Raw genomic sequence first — 17,648 nt, forward strand, 5'->3', positions numbered from 1 at the left:
TCGCCAGGCAGCACCCTGGCTGCCCTAATCTCGGCTCTCCACCCCTCTGCCCCCGTCCCGGCCATAGAACCAGCCCCCTGGCCTCCAATCCAGCCGCTCTTCTTCCTGGGACAGCTGCGCTCTCAAACCTTAGTATCCCAGCCCAGGCCTGAAGTTCTGCAGGTGACAGGTTCAAGACACACCCTCTCTTGGCAGGACAGTGAGGTTGTCTGCCTGCCCTGGGCCCTCTGCCTGCCCCCACCCTCTGCAGATCACTCCAGTGCCCACCCCAGGCCCCTGCGGCCTCTGTGTCTTGGGTCCCCCGTGTCCTGGTCCTGTCTTCCAGGCTCCCGGCACCTGGGAGTCAGCCGCCCCCGGTGACCCGCGCGCCTGTTGCCTCACCTTCTTGGTCCACTCCACGATCCTGCCCTCGGTGAAGGTCTCGAACATCTCCTGGAAGAACACAGCAAGCTTCTGCTGAATCAGGGAGATGGTGATCTCGGAGATGGGCAGGCTGGCCACCTGGGCGATGACGTCGGCCACACGGCCCGAGCCCTCCACCACCACACACGGGGTGCCGTGGGTGATGGCGTTGTAGATGGTCTGCAAGGCAGGGGCCAACCGTGAGCAGGACCTGAACCCTCACCCGCTCTCACCCCTTCCTGAAATGGGGAAACCTCCGACAGTGCTCAGTGGCAGGGCTAACGGGTTATCGGAAATTCACTGAAATGCTGATTAGCGCAGCAGCATCCACTGCTCAGCGGGAAGGGGAGGCCAATCCCGATGCTAAGGGGTGTACGCCCGATGCACCACCTCCTCCAGGCCCATCGCTCAGCACAATCAGAGGACACGAGAGCATCTCCAGAAAGAGGGCGCTGCCTGGGCCAGAGATTCACTCCCTCCTTAAAGCCCAGGGTGAGACCGGGGTGGCGAGGGAAGACCCTGGGGGACCCAGGGTGATCTCAACTTCAGGAAAGGCCCATGACCCCAGAGGAACAATGCCTGCACATGAGCAGATGCTGTACCCTGGGTGTGAGACACAGTCTGGGTGTCGTCTGTGGGAGAACCGTGAGGAGGAGCCCAAGTATGGAGGGAGTGGGGACCAGATGTGTCTCCCTCTCCCCCGGACACCCCAGAGTTTCATTTTCACCTCCTGGATTACTAAACATAAGTGGCATTTTCTATGCTCCTGCCCCAAATTGGCAGGCTGTGATGTCATGCACATTCCTACAGCAGAGGCTCACAAACGAGGTGAGCCATCCACCGTAGAGTGGGTTCTGAATAACAGTCTGTGGGCAACGTATTAAAATCACTGAGGGACCTGCGTTAGGTTCAGCTGCTGGTCCCACGGGGCTGAGTGTGGGTGCAGAGCTATAGAAACCTCCCACGGCGGCCCCGGGGTCCTGGAAGCAGGGGGCCATCTGCTCCCTCCTTGCTGCAGTCCCCTCTGGAGTCCTCTTACTGGTCAATCGCCCAGGGACAAAGCTAGTGGACCTCCCCCCTTCCCTGGAGTGGGCCCTGCCATGTGGTGGACCACCCTGTCTCCATCTCATGGGGACAAGCTCCTTGCCCTCTCTTGCCAATGGCCCAATGAATGGTGGTCACAGCGCTTTGGGTCAGTGTCCCACCTGCAGCAGGACCTAACCCCCTAGGGCCCCCATCCCCCTGGCCAGTACTTACATGCAGCGTGCCAGGTCCCCCCTCTAGCACCACACAGACAATGGGGATCTTGATGGCCACGCCTAGGATGAAGCACAGAGCCCAGTCAGGGAACGTGGGGCTCAGAGCCTCCACCTGGGATGCCCGCGGCTCCAGCCTAAGCTCAAGGAAGCATCAGTTGGGAGACCTGCCCTGGGTGCCAAGCTGCTTTCAAAGGCTAACAGTCTGGAGTCACACATCATCTGCTTTATCTCCGTAAGTGAGCAAATTCAGAGCCTGGGATGGCTCCTCTCCTCCCACTTGTCACCCCTGCTCCCTTTCTCAGTGGGAGAGGAAGGCGAGGGCTGTGAGCGGCAGAGCAACACTCAGGGTCCCCCAGCCGGTCTTCTCTGCCTGGCAGGCCATATGACCTCCCTGCTTTTCTCTGCAGCCCATTCATGGCGCCTCAAGTCTGGGGACGCCTTGGGGCACCTCAAGCAGGTGGGCATAGCACACTGTGTGGCCCAGGAGCACAGCATGGGACCAAACCCCAGTCCTCTGCCCAGATGTTCGTCCCCACTGTGAGCCTTTCATCCTGCCTGCAGCCAGGGGTCTTGTGAGACTTTAGAAATATCTTTCCTGGGCAGCAAACTTCTCTCTAGGTGCCGACACAGTCTCACTGTCCCCACACACTCACATGGCCCTAGCACTCCCACCGCAGACTCTGGGTCAAAGCAGGGTGCTCAAAGTGCGGTTCCCAACCAGCAAGTCAGTGTTACCAGGGAGCTTAGAAAAAGCTCCACCTACCCAGACCTGAGTCAGAGACCAGGCCAGAGACCAGGGGTAGGCCCAGGGGTGGGGGTGACTGACAGGCCGTCCAAGGGCCTCCGATGAGGAGCGAAGCTTGAAAACCTCTGCTCTCCAGGTGCCCGATGAGCCCAGGTACAGAGCTGGAACCTCTGCGAGCTCAGGTCCCGCCCACCCCCCTCCTCACAGCAGGTGCAAAACCTTGTGTTCGGACCTCCACTGTCCTAGAATCCGTCCCATCCCACCCATAAGGGAAAGGATGTCAGGCCCCATGTTACACTTTCTTATTTCTGACCTGAGGTTTGCAAGTGACCACAGGATGACCTCTGACCTGAGGATGAGCAGAGAAGCCAGGGTCTGCCCTGACTTTCCACCCCGGGCTGCATGGAGCATGAGAAGACGACCTCCCTGACCAAGCATAAAAAATCCAAATGTGTTCTGACTGCGCCCCAGGCACCCTACCTGTGGCATGTCCTGGCCATGGCCAGCTGGATCCCTGTCACCGTGACCAGCCTGCTGCCCTCTCCACCCCGGGGACCCTCAGAAGCGAGCTCCCTCACCTCCTCTTTCCTTTGTCTGTTCCGAAATGAACTTTTCCAGCTTGGACCTCAGGGAAATCTCTACCCCATAGCGGCCGTGGGTCCCGTCATCCACGAGGATGAAGTGGGAGTGGTTGCTGTCCAGGCAGGTCAGGTGACCCTGGCCTTCCTCATCCATGATGTACTCGGCAGGGAAGCTGCCCTGGGGGTGACCAGGGAAGAGTCACACACGTGGACAGGAAGTTCTGTATCGTGAATTCTGGAAATGGGAGCCTGGCGCTTGGTAATGACCCCCAGAGCCATGTCATACTCCCTAGAACCTGTGAATGTGCGGAAAAATCTCTGCATTTTTCACTAAGTTAAGGATCTTAACATGGGAAGATTACCCTGGATTATCCAGCTGGGTCCTAAATGCCACCATAAGTGTCCTTCTAAGAGAGAAGCAGAGGGAGATTTGCCCACAGAAGGGGAGCGGCCATGTGACCACAGAGGCAGAGACTGGAGTGACGCGGCCCCAAGCCAAGGAAAGCCGGCAGCCACCAGGAGCTGGAAGAGGCAGGAATGGCTTCTCCCTAGAGCCTTTGGAGGAATCAAGGCTCTGCCAGCATCTTGATTTTCACCAAGTGATACTGATCGCAGAGTTCTGGTCTCCAGAACTGGGGGAGAAGACATTTCTGATGTTTTAAGCCAGCACATTTGTAATCATTAATGACGGCAGCCCTGGGACATGAATCCAGAAGGGGTGGCTGCTGGACCGGCACACACATCCCTGTTGTCCACAGAGAATGGCAGGTGCTCATCACGGTGTGACCTCGGCCATGCTACTTCTGCTAAGTCCAGTTCACATTCAAGAGGCCATCAAGGTGGCCAGTGGGGACAAGTCAGGGACTTTTATATGAACCTATCCTGTAATTTTAAGAGAGGAAACGAGTCCAGCCAAGTTAGCTACTTGTCCTGGGTCACCAGGTCTGCGGAGTGGGGGACTTGAGCCCAGGTCTCCTTCATCTCTGTCCAGCCTCTTCCCTCTACCATGCATTTAGGCTGGTGCCCAGATGATGGTCTGTCCACTGCGGTACCCATGGCATCCTAACAGCACCTCCTCTGAGCCTGCCCACCCCGGGACGGCCAAGCAGCTCACCGCGGGGTGGATCAGGCCCTCTCGGTTGTGCACGGTGCCCCACGTGGCAATCCCGATGGTGACGACTTCTCCTTCATTGTAGCTGCTGCTCAGGCTGAAGTCACGCACGGCCTCGCCCACCTGCTTCATCACGCCGGTGTGGGACCCCCCGGTGATAATCCAAGCCCCTGAGGAAAGGAGTGTAGAGCGGGTGGACTCACGGTCCCGGTGTGCGCCCTGGCGCCGCACATGCACCTGACACCTAGGGCCCTGTGTGCTTCCCACGCTCGCTCCCCGGATCAGCAGGGCTTTCAAGCCCGTTTTCAGGTGTCAGTCTCAGAGATTAGTTAACAGAGAAACCCTCACTGACACCCAGGGTTAACAGTGCCTCCGGCCTCCTCTCCCCGCTGGCAGTGGAGGCTCAGGGTGTCCAGGCCTCCTCCCCGTGCCCAGCAGGGCATCACCAGCAGGGGGCTGAGTGGAGCCGCGTCCGCCCACTGAGTAAGCCCGGGCGGCGGCAGGGTGCGGGGAGAGCTGCAGGCAGGCCAGGCGGGGCGAGTCTGCCCCGACTTCTCCACCTGGCCAGGTGCGGCCTCGGTGACTCCTGATGGCCAACCAGTCCCAAGCCCTACTCTGCCTCGCAGGGACCCACTCACCTGGCCCTGTCTCCTCAGCCCACCCATCGCTCGCAGGCCTACCTGTCATCTGAGCCTCGTGTCCTGGGCCTACCTGTGCTCAGGGCTTTATGTCCCGGGCCCACCTGTGCTCTGGGCCTTGTGTCCCGGGCCCACCTGTGGTCTGGGCCCAGTGTCCTGGTCCTACCTGTGGTCTGGGCCACCTTGACCAGGCCTCTGCGGAAGACGCTCTTTAGCCGGGGCTTCATATTGAAGTCCTTGGCCCCACCCGTGACCGAGATGAGGAGGTTGGGGACATCCAGGCCCCAGTGCTGGGTCATGAGTTGGTAGGTCACGCTGGAGGGAGTGTCCTGGGAGAGGCGGACGTACTGCAGGGGAGTCAAGAGACAGCAGAGGAGCCCCTGGGTCAGCAGGCACCACCCGAGCCCCCAGAATCCCCAGACCTGGCCATGCCTGAGAGACCCGGCCTGGCAGGGGGCACCTCACACCCTGGCTCTAGGTCCAGTGAGTACAAGTGGCCATACCCAGGCAGGACAGGGGTAGAGAGAAAAGAGGGAGGCAGAGGCCAGGAGAGAGGCCGGTGGGAATGGCAGGAGCCCGAGGAGCCAGCCTCTCATCCTCACACCCCCTGGCCCAGCTCCCCAGGTTGGAGCCACGGCTCCCTCTCCTTCCTCTGTTTTGGGAGCCCCTCATCCTGAGCCCAATCTTGCTGTAAGAGCTGTGCCTGCCACCGACTCCTCTTATGTGGCGCTGGGGTGTCTTTCCTTCTCTTCACTCTGTGCCACCTTCCTCACGCCAGCACCCCTGTCCTGGGTCCCCACACCCTGGCTGTCACATGAGGTCAGCTGTCCTCAGACTCTAGTCCAGGCACTTGGCTCTTGCTCTGAGCCCCCATGCTGCAGAGGACCCCCGCCCCCCCCCACTTCTCGGGGGCTCCTCCTCCCGGTAGAGCTAGAGGCCCAACCAGCCTGGAATCAGCCTGAGAGCAGCTCAAAGGGCCAGGGGCTTGGAGAGCACCCACACGTGAGGGTGCTGAGGCAGGGTGGCTCTGAGGCTGGTGACCCTCTTAGTTCCACCTCCCTGGCCACAAGGGCAGGGCCTCAGCCACTCAGAGGAGTTGAGGGAAAGGTGTCACTCAACTAGTATGAGACTCAGGGTTCCAGAACCCAGCACAGAACCAAGGGTTCCACTAGACCCCACAGGACAGTGGTGCCCAGGAGCTGCGACAGAAGCCTCCAGACGGCTGGTTAAAATGTGGGTGAGTGGGCTCCCGATTCCGCAGGTCTGGGGTCCCTTCCCAGCTCCTCCCCCCAGTCTTCCAGCACCTGCACCTGAGCCCAGCATGCTCCTCTGCTCCCTCCCAGGCCTGACAAAATGTCCAGAGCCTCCCAGCGAGGATTTACTCACACCCCTCGGCTGGCTGCAGCCGGGCCTGCTGTGTGGCACCCAAGGACACCGAGAGCAGCGTGTGTCCCGTTAGAGATGCGAAGCCCCGCCCCGTCCCTTACACTGGGACGGTTCTGTGCCCCAGGGTTTCAGCCAGCCTCCCCCTCCCACCCCAGAAATCTGGCCACTGTGGGTCACCGCTGGGGGGCTCTGATCTTCAGTAAGGAAGCGGGGCGATGAAACCAACCTTTCCCACCTTCTGGCTCAGGCCCGTGAAGACGATGTCACCAAAAGCATCTGTGGGCATCTCCTGCACGTGTTTTTTTGGGTCCCACTCGCCCTGGAAGGCGTGGGGCCTGATGGCCTCCTCCAAGTGCTGCTCGCGCGTGTAGCCGCACTCACACACCACCTTCCTGCAGAGACCCACCGTCACCACAGGACCCGAGGTGCCCGAGGACGCGGGGGGGGGGGCAGTGGAGAGCCAGGACTCCCACCCCCACCCAGCAGTAACCAGGCACGGCCACGGCCACGGTGTCAGTGACGGCCACGGGGGGGCAGTAAGGAGGCAGCCCTGAGCCACCCAGCCAACTACACCTCGTTTAACTGGAAATCTACTTTAGATTCCTACTTTCTGATAGTTAACAAATGACCAAAAAGACTAGAGATAGATGAGACAAAAAAGAAAAATGAAGGAAAAAGAAAGTCTAAAACCTGAGCCAGATGATACAGGGGACAGACTACGGGGCCAGCGGACAGACAACGGGTTTCTGGCCACTTACTAAGTGTGTGATCTTAGGTGCTTTGAATTCCAGGTTCTCCATCATTAAATGGGAACGCTAATACATCCCCTGCCCCAACCCTGCAACAGCTGTGGAGGCCAAATGAGCTTGCAGATGGGTAATAATTTCTAAAGTTACTTTATTAATGCAGATTCACTAACCACGCAGAGAACCAAGGATGGGTTGAGACCCACAGCATGCCCCGAGCCCAAGTGCACCTGGTCCCCGCAGGCTGTCACCTGCTCATGAAGTAGGTCCCTTGCTGCCCGTGTTTCTGCTGCTCATGGGTCCGGGGCTGTGAGCACAGACAGACCCATCTGACCCTCCTCTACTACCCCTCCAGCAGACAGAGGAACTTTCAGACTTGCAGGGGCCTTAGGGAACACCTAAGGACCTTGTGTGGCCTCCTCAACTCATGGCCCAGGCAAAGAGAGCTGCCGGGACAAGGGCCCGAGCTCTCACATCCTGGCCCAAGGCTGCCCCTAATATTCTCACGCTTCTAACAGGCAGCCTGTGACACGCTGCCTCCCTTCCCTCCTCTAAACCATTGTCCCCTGATGAGATTAGAGCCTAAATCTATGAGGCGTTTCCAAGCCTGACATGTGGCAGGAAACTGAACAGAAACCGCTGACCCAGAAATTAGCCAGAGAATTGTTCCCAATGCTTGGCCTAGATGGGCATAAATGAGAACACATCTGCCAGCGCCCCGTGGGAGGCAGCACCTTCCCCCCATCGGGCCCTTTCTGTAGTCTGATGAAGCTGCTACAGGCAGTCTCACACCCACACACACGCACACGCACACAAACACGCACACGCACACAAACACGCACACCTTCTCGGGTAACACCTGAACCAACAGGCCACTCTGTTATCTCCCTGTAGCAGGTCCTTGCATTGAACCCCACGCTAATAAAGGGGCTTCTGGAATTTTTCAGAACCAAAAGCATACTGAGCGCGATCTGTTGAAAGTGGACAGGAGCACTAAAGGAGCACAAAGCCCCATTTCTGCCTCAGATCCAACCTGCCTCCCCCCAGCCCTCGCCAGCCCCTGTCTCCATTTCTCCACTGGTTCAGAGGTCAGAGGAAAGAAGGGCCCAGGGTCCAACCCATGGCACCCCTAAACCCCACAAACTAGAAACCAGGTTACAGTCTTCAAAACGTTTTGAAATCAGTGAATCCTATGTGGGAAGCTTGTGTATCACCAGTTCCCTCCAAGGCTATTTTTATAAACCTATTTTAAAATAACGAAAGCTGCGGAACTCAATGCAAAGTCCTCAGTATATTGTCAGGACATGCGGTAGTCCTAAAACTCAGATCACGCAGCAAGGATATTCAAGGTCGCCAACCACAAAGCCATCAGCCGGAGGTTGGTGGCAACTTTCTCTAACTCGAAGTCTGTCCTAGGACCATGTGTGAGAAATGAGGGTGTGAACGCCCACACATCCACAGGACACTTTTCGTGACAACACCCTGGGCATATCTCGGCATCTCAGCAACGACAGTGATCATTCGCGTCGGTTTCCCGGTCAGGATCCTCTCCTGTCTTCTCCACACAGGACGCACCTCCTCCCCTATTGCTCAGCAAATGTGAGCTGGATGCTGACCATTCGCCCGTCCCGGGAAGTAAAATGTGACTCTGCCTTCGTCAGAGGTCAGAACTCAGAAAAGGGAACTGCACCGCGTGTGGTGGGAGGAAGAGGCTCCTCCGGGGGAGCGGCCAAGGAGGGCTCCACAGCAGAGGCAGAACCTGCCTCAGGCCCAGGGGTACACAGGAGCTCTCCAGGTGACGCTGTTCCCGAGGGGCATGCGCTGCCCTCCAGGTGGGCAGCGTGGAGCCCGGGCCACTGCGCAGGGCCAAGCACTGCTGCAGGGCGGCCAGGTTTGGACCCTGAACAAGTCCCCTTAAGTGTCTGCAAGGCTGGGTGGGGCGAGCCTCCTTCCCCGGCCAGGTCGCGGGGTAGATGGAAGGCTCCTGGCACCTCAGGCCTGGGCAGACCTGGGACTGCCCCGGCCGAAGCCCTGGTCGGTCTTGCTCTCACCAGCCTCTCCGTGTGGGGACAGAGAAAGGGGCCCTTACCCGGCATCCGACAGCTTGGAGCTTTCCACGAAGTACATGCATTCCTTCTTCTTGATGTTCTCAGGAATCCAGGAGCTGAGGTTTTCCTGCTGGGGGTAACACGGCACTTGGAGATCCCCGGGCGCCTAACCACAGTACCCACACCTGCGCACCCCAGGCCTCCCTGAGGCCCAGCTGTGTCCCCAACAAGCTCAGGGGCTCTTCCCGGGAAAGGGAGACGGAGCCCCCACACCCGGGCTGGAGCTGCCTGGAAGGCGCTCAGGTGTGCACTCGGCTGGAGGAGGGAGCCTGTGCGAGCCCTTCCTCTTGGGCCCGATCTGAATTCGTACAGCACTTTACAGTCTACACGTCAGCACTGCCCTCCTGGGAACACCTCGGTGTGGTGGAAAGGTGGCAGGTGAGGGTCTAGACACTGGCCCTGGTCCTGGCAGGATGGCAGGCTGAGACGCCCTCGCTCCCACCTGACAGGGACTGTGACATTCACATGTGCTCGGGGCACACGGTCTCGTCCAGGGCCTTCCACGGAGCCCGCCCAGGACTTGTGCTTGGGGCTGCCTAGTCAGAGAGAGGACAGGAAGTCACTGCACAACGAGGTCAGGGTGACAACCTTCCGTGAGTCTGCCCAGGACAGCAGTGTCTACCCCGGGCTTCCTGATCGGACCAAGAACAGGAAGTGACTGTGCAACCCCCGGGGGGTGGCATGTGGGGACAGACCCCGCGCCTCTGCTCTCTCTGGTTCTCTCTCCTCCAGGGCTTTCCCGGCTGCAACCCCCAGGGCAGGAGTCTGCCCAGCAGGATGTGCCCCCTCTGTGGTCGCTGGTCCCCAGGGGCGCTCTGGTGGGCCCCCGGCCCCCGGCAGCCTACCTTCTCACAGCTGCTGAAGAGGTACTGCGACCGCCGGCTTCTGCAGAGGTTGCTGTTGCTTTGCCGGAGGTTGGGGCCCAGGCCCAGGTCTGTCACCCTCCTGGACTGTACCCCAAAACCCTCCTCCTGCTTGGAGCCACCTTTCGTCGGGACCGAGGGCTCCATTCTGAGGGCCCTGCTCCAGCCTCCACAGTCTCCCACCTCCCAGGACAGGCTCTGCTCGGACTGGCGAGGCGGAGGGTTCTGGAAACACACCAGGGAGGGGGCTGAAACAGACCACAGGGGGGAGAGGCAGGTGTCCTGAGGGGACCCCCAGGCTCCGGGTGTGCCCAAACTCTGTCCCTCAGCTGGGGTCCCCGGGCAGTTTAGAATCACAGGCGTATCCCCAGGCCTCAGGCCCCCATTCGTAATGGTGACAACCTCAGGTCACTGCAAAGGGCCAGAGAAAGAGCTCCTTCCTCACCCCTGCTGCTCAGCACGTCCAGCAACACCCAGGAGCCAGGAGCCAGGAGCCAGGAGCCAGGAGCCAGGAGCCAGGAGCCAGGAGCCAGGAGCCAGGAGCCAGGAGGGAAGGTGCCGGTCATGTGCGGCGCACACACCACATCCTGTCTCCCACTTCCTGACGTCTGTTCACCACTTCCATTTTCCAAACAGAAAAAAGAGCCTACTAAGCACAAAGTGGTTTCGGATTGTGGCACAGCTGTCCACCCACGAGACAAGTCCCTAAAAAGACAAGTCTCTTTCCCTCAGATCCTTTGCTCCCGGCGCTGACACCGCCGTCTCCATCACCGAGGCCGCAGTGAGCCGTGCGACGATTTCCCTGAAGCCACGAAGCCTGAGGTCATGTCCCACAGTGTCACTACCAACTCACCCCGCAGTGTCTCCCCATGGCGTCACCCCAGGATGTCATCCATGGAGTCACTCTCCCACCCAGCACCTCCCTCTCCCACCTGGAAGTCCTTCCCGCCTCATCACCTTCCATCACACGCAATGGTCACTCATGGTCAGCCTCCCCGCCCACTCATCCAGCTTCTACATGCGGTCGCTATGCTCTGGGAGGTGCGAGGGGCCTGTCAGGAAGCGAGGGACCCTCCCAGCCCTCACCTGGCTCAGCTCTGCGCTGGGCACTCGCAGTGCAGCCACCTGGCCCCTGACCTTGGGCAAACGCTCTCAGTGGCATGCAGGGCTCAGGCCAACCCTCACCTCTGCATCCCCCCCCGACCCCCCTGCCCCTTGGCCAGGCTCACGCCCAGACCCAGACCTGCCCAGAGGAGGTTCACTTCCCTCCCATGAAGGCACCGTGAAAATACAGAATGCTGGGACCAGGAGTGGCTGCTGCTGCGACAAACTGTGTACATGTGGACGCGGCTTTGGACCTGGATGATGGGCAGAGGCAGGGAGATTTGGAAGATGACACTAGAAAAAGCCTACCTTGCTGTGTGAAGAGTGCACAAGCCTGGGGGTGGCTCCTTTCACCCAGGTTTTGAAGGATGGGGGCACCCAGATCTTTGGGAGCGTGACCCAGGCAGAGGGACATTGCAAGGCCAATGCCCAGTGGAGCCATGGGGACAGGCGACCCAGACCTGCAGTTCCAGCCTGGGCAGGACCCCACCCCAGTGTCTGTCCTTTGTCTGTCCCATGGCTGTGTTTTGGAAGCACGTGACTCATCTGGTTTCACAGGCTCACAGCTCACAGCTGGAGAGGAACGTGCCTCGGGAGGAATCTGCCTGAGTCTCACTCACATCTGATTTAGATAAAGTTTAGATGGGAATCTGGACTTTAGAGTTGATGCTGGGATGCGTTAAGACTTTGGGGGCCACTGGGACAGAGTGAATGTATTTTGCATGTGAGAAGAACATGGGTTTTGGGGGAACAGGAGTGAAATGCTATGGTCTGAACCTGTCCCCTCAAGGTATTGAAGCCCTAACCCCAAGGTGATGGTATGTGGAGGCTGAGCCTTCGAGAGGTGACCAGGTCGTGAGGATGGAGCCCTCATGATGGGCTCAGTGCCCTTATAAAGGAGACCCCAGAGAGCTCCCTGCCACCCTCTGTCATGTGAAGTCATAGTAGACGTCTGCACCCCAGAAGCGAGCCCTCACCAACCCTGCCAACACCTGATCTTGAACCTCCAGCCTCCAGAGCTGTGAGAATAAACTTCTGCTGTGTGTGAGCTGCTGTGGTGTCTGTTAAGCAGCCCTAAGGGACAGAACCACAGCAACCGGTGCAGGCTCGGCAGTCCCACTGGGGTCCTGGCCCAGCATTCGCGTGGAGGTGACACCCTACCCCTGCGTGGCCCTCACAGGGCCACCTGCTACCCTATGCAGCAGCCCGCCTGCCCCACAGCCAGCTGCCGAGTGGCGCAGATGAGCCAGAGAGGCTTCCAGCTGACAGGACAAGAAGGCACCGGGATCTCACAGGCGGACAGACAGCTGCTCTCAGGAGCCTGGACTAGAGACAGTTCCCAGCCCCCCACCCCACCCCCGTCCAGGGTGGGCCCTGCACAGGACAAGGCCGCTGGATGGCAGGAATGAAGTGGGCCGGGCGGCAGACGTAAGTATGTGCCACGAAGGACCTTGTCTTAAAAGACTTAAGAAGCCCTCGTTCACGCTCTCATTTCCCAGACAGCTGCCCATCAGCACAGTGTTGAGAGCACGCTGAAACCAAAGACTTCCCAGAGGACCGACAGATGACAGATGACAGATGGACAGACACACGGGAAGAACCTGGCATACAAAATGCACGCCCATGAATGTCACCTGGCACAGGGCACCTGACGAGGGTGTGCAGCTGCTGCCACCCAAGGCCCAGGCGTGCGGAGTGTCTAAATCTGAGCTCTGCAGGAGCAATCTCCGAAGGACAGAGGTCCGGAGGGGACCCACAGGAACAGAGCACGGGGCAGGGGCAGTCCACGCGGGGTTCAGCCCAGGGCCTGGGTTCCTGTGCCAGGCGCGGTGCTCCAGGTGTGGTGGGCTGGAAGACCCATCCCCGGCGTGACCCACCCCATCCCCGGGAGCAGGCGCCAAGACCAAAGGAAGCAAACTCCCAGGCACAACTTTCTGCAGCTGCCACATGGGCCCAGGACCGTGGGAACTCAGAGACAGGGGCTCCTTGTACCCCACCCTCCTCAGCCGAGAGGACTCACCAGGAAACAGAGCCACGGGCTTTGTGGGGGGCTGGCCCTGGCACACCGGCCGGTGGCTCGCAGTGCGCCCGCCTCTGCTCCTCCAACGGCGGAGCCGCCGCCGCCTCCCCAGGTGCCCTGAACCCCTGGCTGTGGAAGCAATTTCGAGACTACAAACAGCCACACACCCGGGGAAAGGAAGTGGGTCCTGTGGTCTCGTCCGGGCCCCAAGGTCCGCGAAGTCTCATCTCCCCGGGTGGAGGCACCGCACACCGGGCCAGGCCGTGCCCGTCCCGCCGCAGCACCCACGACCCGGCGCCCTGGCCGCACCCGCCCCGCGAGCCCGCACTCTCCCCAGAGCCCCAGCCACGCCCCGCGTCAAGCCCTTGCTGGCCACAGCCAAAGTCCCCGCACCCGTGGCGCTCGCACCCCAGCCCGCGCCCCGGGACCCGGGCGCGCTCTCCCCCGCCCGCGCCGCGGCCGCCCGGAGCCGGTCCCCGCACCCCGGTGGTGTCCGCCCGCCAGAGCGCGTACCTGCCGGGAGCGCCCGGTGCCCGCGTTGCCCGCCCCGCGGTGCAGGACGGCCGCCCGCAGCCCGGCCGAGCGTGCGCCCCGCGCCCGCCCCGCACCTACCGCGTGGCCCGCAGCGCGCCCTGCGTCACTCGGCTGGAGAGCGCGGCCCGCACCGCGGGGAGCGCCAAGGACGCGCCGGCGGAGCCCGGCCTACCCCCGCCGCCTGGCCTGCGGAGTCCGGCCTCCCCCGAGACCCCCGGGCCGGCGCCCGAGCGGGCGTTTGCCTCCCAGGCGGCTCATGGCGAGATTCCCAGTTAAAAGCGATTCTCCTCAAGCCCTAAGCCCACGAAGAGGGGCGGGGAGGGCAGGGAAGGGGAGGGGGTGCCAGCGAGAGGGGCACGAGACCCAGGGCTGGGTGAGCCACTCCCACGACCCCTCCCCCGCAGGCTCTGCAGCGGCCCCCACTCCACTATGGCAGGTGCCCGCCCCTGGTAGCCCCTTGTCGGGAGGACTGGCAGGGACTGAGTCCTGAAAAGTTGGTCCAGCTTTCCCTAAAGGTCCAAACCAAGATTCTCTCACCCCACAGAGGCCCTCTGCCTTCTCCTTCCTGGCTGCCAGCTCGAATTCCCCACGGGCCCTACTCAGGGCCTAGGGAAGTGAAGTGTCCTGTGGCTTCTCCAATCAGGACCTGAGGGCTGCCAGCTGACTCCTGGCTGACCAGCTGCCCCCCCATTTCCTCCCCTGGGTTCGCTGACCCAGTGCCCAGACCTTACCCAGAGCACCCTCCTCTGAAGGCCCCTATCCTTCCCCTGCCCCCCCCTCCCCAAAGGAGCCGGCTAGCAGTACCCGGGTCTGTGAGCTGGCAGATGTCCCCTGTCTCACTAACCCACCATCCGGAGATCAGCAGCTGTGGGGAAGGTGCCAGAACCCACCAAGCCCCTGTGCAGGGCAGCACTTGATCATTTATTCAGACACTGAGAGGCACGAAGGCAGCTGGAGCCCCTCCTGCAAAGCAGTGAGCACCACAGGACAGAATGGGCAGCCGCGGTGTGCTCCTCGTCTGGACCACACTGCAGGGCACAGCCCTGTGCCCATCACTGCTGCACTCGCAGAGCCGGCGCTACTGAGCACCAGCTGGTCGCCGGCTGCCGGAGAGAGCTTGCTGCTGCTGCCACGAGCCGGAGAGGGGTCTGAGGCCTGCCGGCGTGGGCGGCGGGGTGTTAGCAGCCGCGTCCAGACCCTCCTCCAATTCCCCCTCCCTGGGGGGCCATCTCACTGACAGAAAGCATGCTGGGGGCTGTTATTATTTCATGAGACTGAGATGGACAGGCGCACGGGCTGGCTTTTTCCCCAACCCTTTCCCAAGCCCCCATGGGAACCTCATTTGAGGTGAAGTGGTTCAGGAAACAGGCTTCTGACAAAACATCTGTGCCCATGCTGTCCCCTTCCTTTTCTGGAGAACCACACATTGCACAAGAAGGCCTTGTTCCGCCTGCCAGGACACCACTGCAATTATGAAACGTCCTTCCCATAAAAATAAAAGGCACGACTGCAAAGCAGCCTGCTCTGGTCTTGATTGAGGGCTGGTTCGAGTTCAGATAAAGGCAGTGCGAAGCAGAGGGCCTTTTCGCAGTAGGGACATCTTGCCCGAGATAAAAGGCCCCTCGCTCTGGCAGCCAGAGGGAAACCGCAATTAGTAAGATGGGCAATCTGCCCGCGTGGCATCGACATGCTCTGGTCATGAGTAATACGCAGGAGCAGGGCAGAGGGCGGGAGGGCCAAGGGGCACCAGAGCCAGCGCAGAGGCTGTACTTTCCTGTAAGAGGCCGGGTGGCAAACATTCAGGCTTTGGAGGTCCATGGTCCCAACTGCTCAAGTCTGGCTGCAGCCAGAAAGCAGCCATTAGCAGCACACAGGTGGGTGTGGCTGTGTGCCAATAACACTTTATTTACAAACACAGGCAATGGCTGGGGCTGGCCTGTGGGCTGCTTTGCTGACTCCTGGTCTAGAGAGGGCTCAAGAGAAGTGGGCTTCCTGCTGGGGAACACCCTTGTTTTTCTTAATCTCTGAAGTCAACAGGTCGCCTGCATTCCAGAATGATCTTCTTGCAATAGACTTCCTGTGGAATGGAAAAGCAAATGGGAGCAAAGGGGCTGCACAGGAGTGTGGATGGACTCCAGCTCATGGTGGAGCTACTGGGACACTCCTTGCTGCATGCCTGCCCAGGACTCTCTAACAGGGGGCCTTTCCATAGCGACAGTGATGAGAATGGAGCTGGAAATGACCCCTCGTCTCAGGACATTGAATGAAATCAGTAAATGCAGGTCGCTCTTCTCTTCTATAAGTATGTCCATCCTTCCTGAGCTCACAGCACCAGCCTCAAGGTCCTTGGAGGAGGTCCCTGCGCCCATTCTCCCTGCCAGGCATCATGCTGGCCTCCCCATGTCTTCAGTCAAGGCCAGATGTGGCAGGAAACCTCAACCTGTTTGCTGAGAGCTGTGGTTCAGGACAACTAAGGAACCTGCCAGAGGGCCACAAAGGGAACCCACCCTCTCTCTGTCTCTCCCCCTACCCACCTCATCACTCATCCTGGGAGCCCCATGGTGAGAATACAACCTCCTGGGCACAGCTGCCTGAATGGGCTTGGAAAACCACATTCAGGGTATCAGACATGGCAGCCCAGCCCATAGTGGGTAGCCCGGCCACTCCCAGACTGCTGACCCTCAGAAACTGAGATGATAAATGTCCATTGTCCTGAGCTGCCAAGTCTGGGGCTGTTCATGATACAGCCACTGGTAACCCACCTGTACAGTTGGAAAGATGAGATGCTGTGGCCTGAACAAGGCCACCTTGGGTGGGGGTTGGGGGTAGAGCAAACAGGAGGCCCAGGGCAGGGCCTGGGCTGAGGTGAGTGGGCATTGTGTGGTCAGAACACCTTTGCCAGCTGGGCCCAAGTGGAGCCCTCTCCCAACACCAGCACCCCTGGTCATGACTGCTGGAAACCCCCTTCCCAGTACTTTAACCCCTGGGAGTGTTGGACCCACCCCACTGCAAAGAGCAGAGTTCTGCTCTCTGCAGACCAGCAGCTTCAGGCAATGACCCGCCAAGCAGGTGCTCCCCAAGGCCAGGTGGCCGGTGGGCTGTGCCCCTACCAGTGATCAGCAGACGGGCATGCCTTTGGGCAGCAGGGAGGAGAGCAGGCCCCTTCCCCGGGTCCATGTCACCCCTGCTGGAGCAGCACCATCACCAAAACTGCACAGGGGCCCAGAACCCTGCAGGTCATCTGGCAACAGGAAGCACCTCCCACTTCCCTGAAGTCCCGAGTGCTTCAAAGAGCCAGTAAGGGGGAGACGCTAGAGGTACATGTATAGGAAATGCTGCTCGGGAGGTCTGGGGGAGCCACGCAGGTCTGGGAACCTGTTGTTGGCAGAAACGAAGCTCATGACTCAGCTGGATTAGAACTGGATTTAGACAGCAAGGACTTTAGAGATGCTAAATTATTTTTTAAAAAGAGAGCAGAGCCCAGCTGGGCATGGCTCAGTGGTTGAGAGTCGGCCTAGGATCCAGGAGATCATGGTTGGATTCCCAGTCAAGGCACATGCCTGGGTTGTGGGTTCGATCCCCAGTTGGGGGCGTGCAGGAGGCAGCTGATCAATGACGACTCACATCATTGATGTTTTTTTCTCTCTCTCTCCCTCCTTTCCTCTGAAATCAATAAAGATATATTTTTTAAAAAATAAAAAGAGAGCAGAGACCATCAGGGCCACAGTGACAACCCAAGGGCACAGTCCACGTGGGAATTCTGTGAATGGAAGCCCCAGAGCAACCGCTGGGAGAGGGAAGTCTCCACTGGAATAATGCAGTTTGAGTAGGGGACACAAGGAAAGGGTATAGTGGTCACCTTTCCCATGTTGGCTAAGGCCCAGAAGCAGCCGTGGTCTCCCCTTCTTCTTGGATGTTCCTCTGGGTCTTCTCCACTCTCAGGCCAGCAGTTGGGCACTGTGCAACCAGCCACAGCCACAGGTTCTAGCTGGCATGGGACCCAAGTCAGGCCAATCCCCAAACCTGCACCTGACTCACTGAGAGAACCATTCTTTCCGCTGGACTTGACGCTGTTAGGGTGCGTCCTGGAGCAGCAGGATGTGGCAATTGGAGGGGTTGGGGTGGTTAGAAGCGCAGCCTGATAAGGAAGA

At 59.9% G+C, this 17,648-nt stretch overlaps 1 protein-coding gene across 2 annotated transcripts in view; it reads right to left on the minus strand.

Moving 5' to 3' along the window:
- Positions 1-17,438, minus strand: part of TRPM2 (transient receptor potential cation channel subfamily M member 2) — a 48,290-nt gene extending 30,852 nt beyond the window's left edge. Inside the window, exons 1-9 of one of the 2 annotated variants that reach the window (XM_081138264.1) lie at positions 17,357-17,438; positions 9,822-10,064; positions 8,958-9,046; positions 6,358-6,514; positions 4,903-5,083; positions 4,102-4,268; positions 2,985-3,165; positions 1,660-1,721; positions 382-582 (exon numbers count right to left, since the gene is read on the minus strand). In XM_081138264.1, coding sequence (XP_080994390.1) covers positions 382-582; positions 1,660-1,721; positions 2,985-3,165; positions 4,102-4,268; positions 4,903-5,083; positions 6,358-6,514; positions 8,958-9,046; positions 9,822-10,064; positions 17,357-17,365 — 1,290 coding nt within the window. In that variant the 5' untranslated portion in view covers positions 17,366-17,438. Of the gene's footprint in view, positions 1-381; positions 583-1,659; positions 1,722-2,984; positions 3,166-4,101; positions 4,269-4,902; positions 5,084-6,348; positions 6,515-8,957; positions 9,047-9,821; positions 10,065-14,034; positions 14,095-17,356 lie in introns of those variants that run through there. The other variant, XM_081138265.1, reaches the window with a different exon arrangement.
- Positions 17,439-17,648: the final 210 nt, after the last annotated feature.

Source organism: Miniopterus schreibersii (genome assembly GCF_964146895.1).
Source record: "Miniopterus schreibersii genome assembly, chromosome: 5".
NCBI lineage: Eukaryota > Metazoa > Chordata > Mammalia > Chiroptera > Miniopteridae > Miniopterus > Miniopterus schreibersii.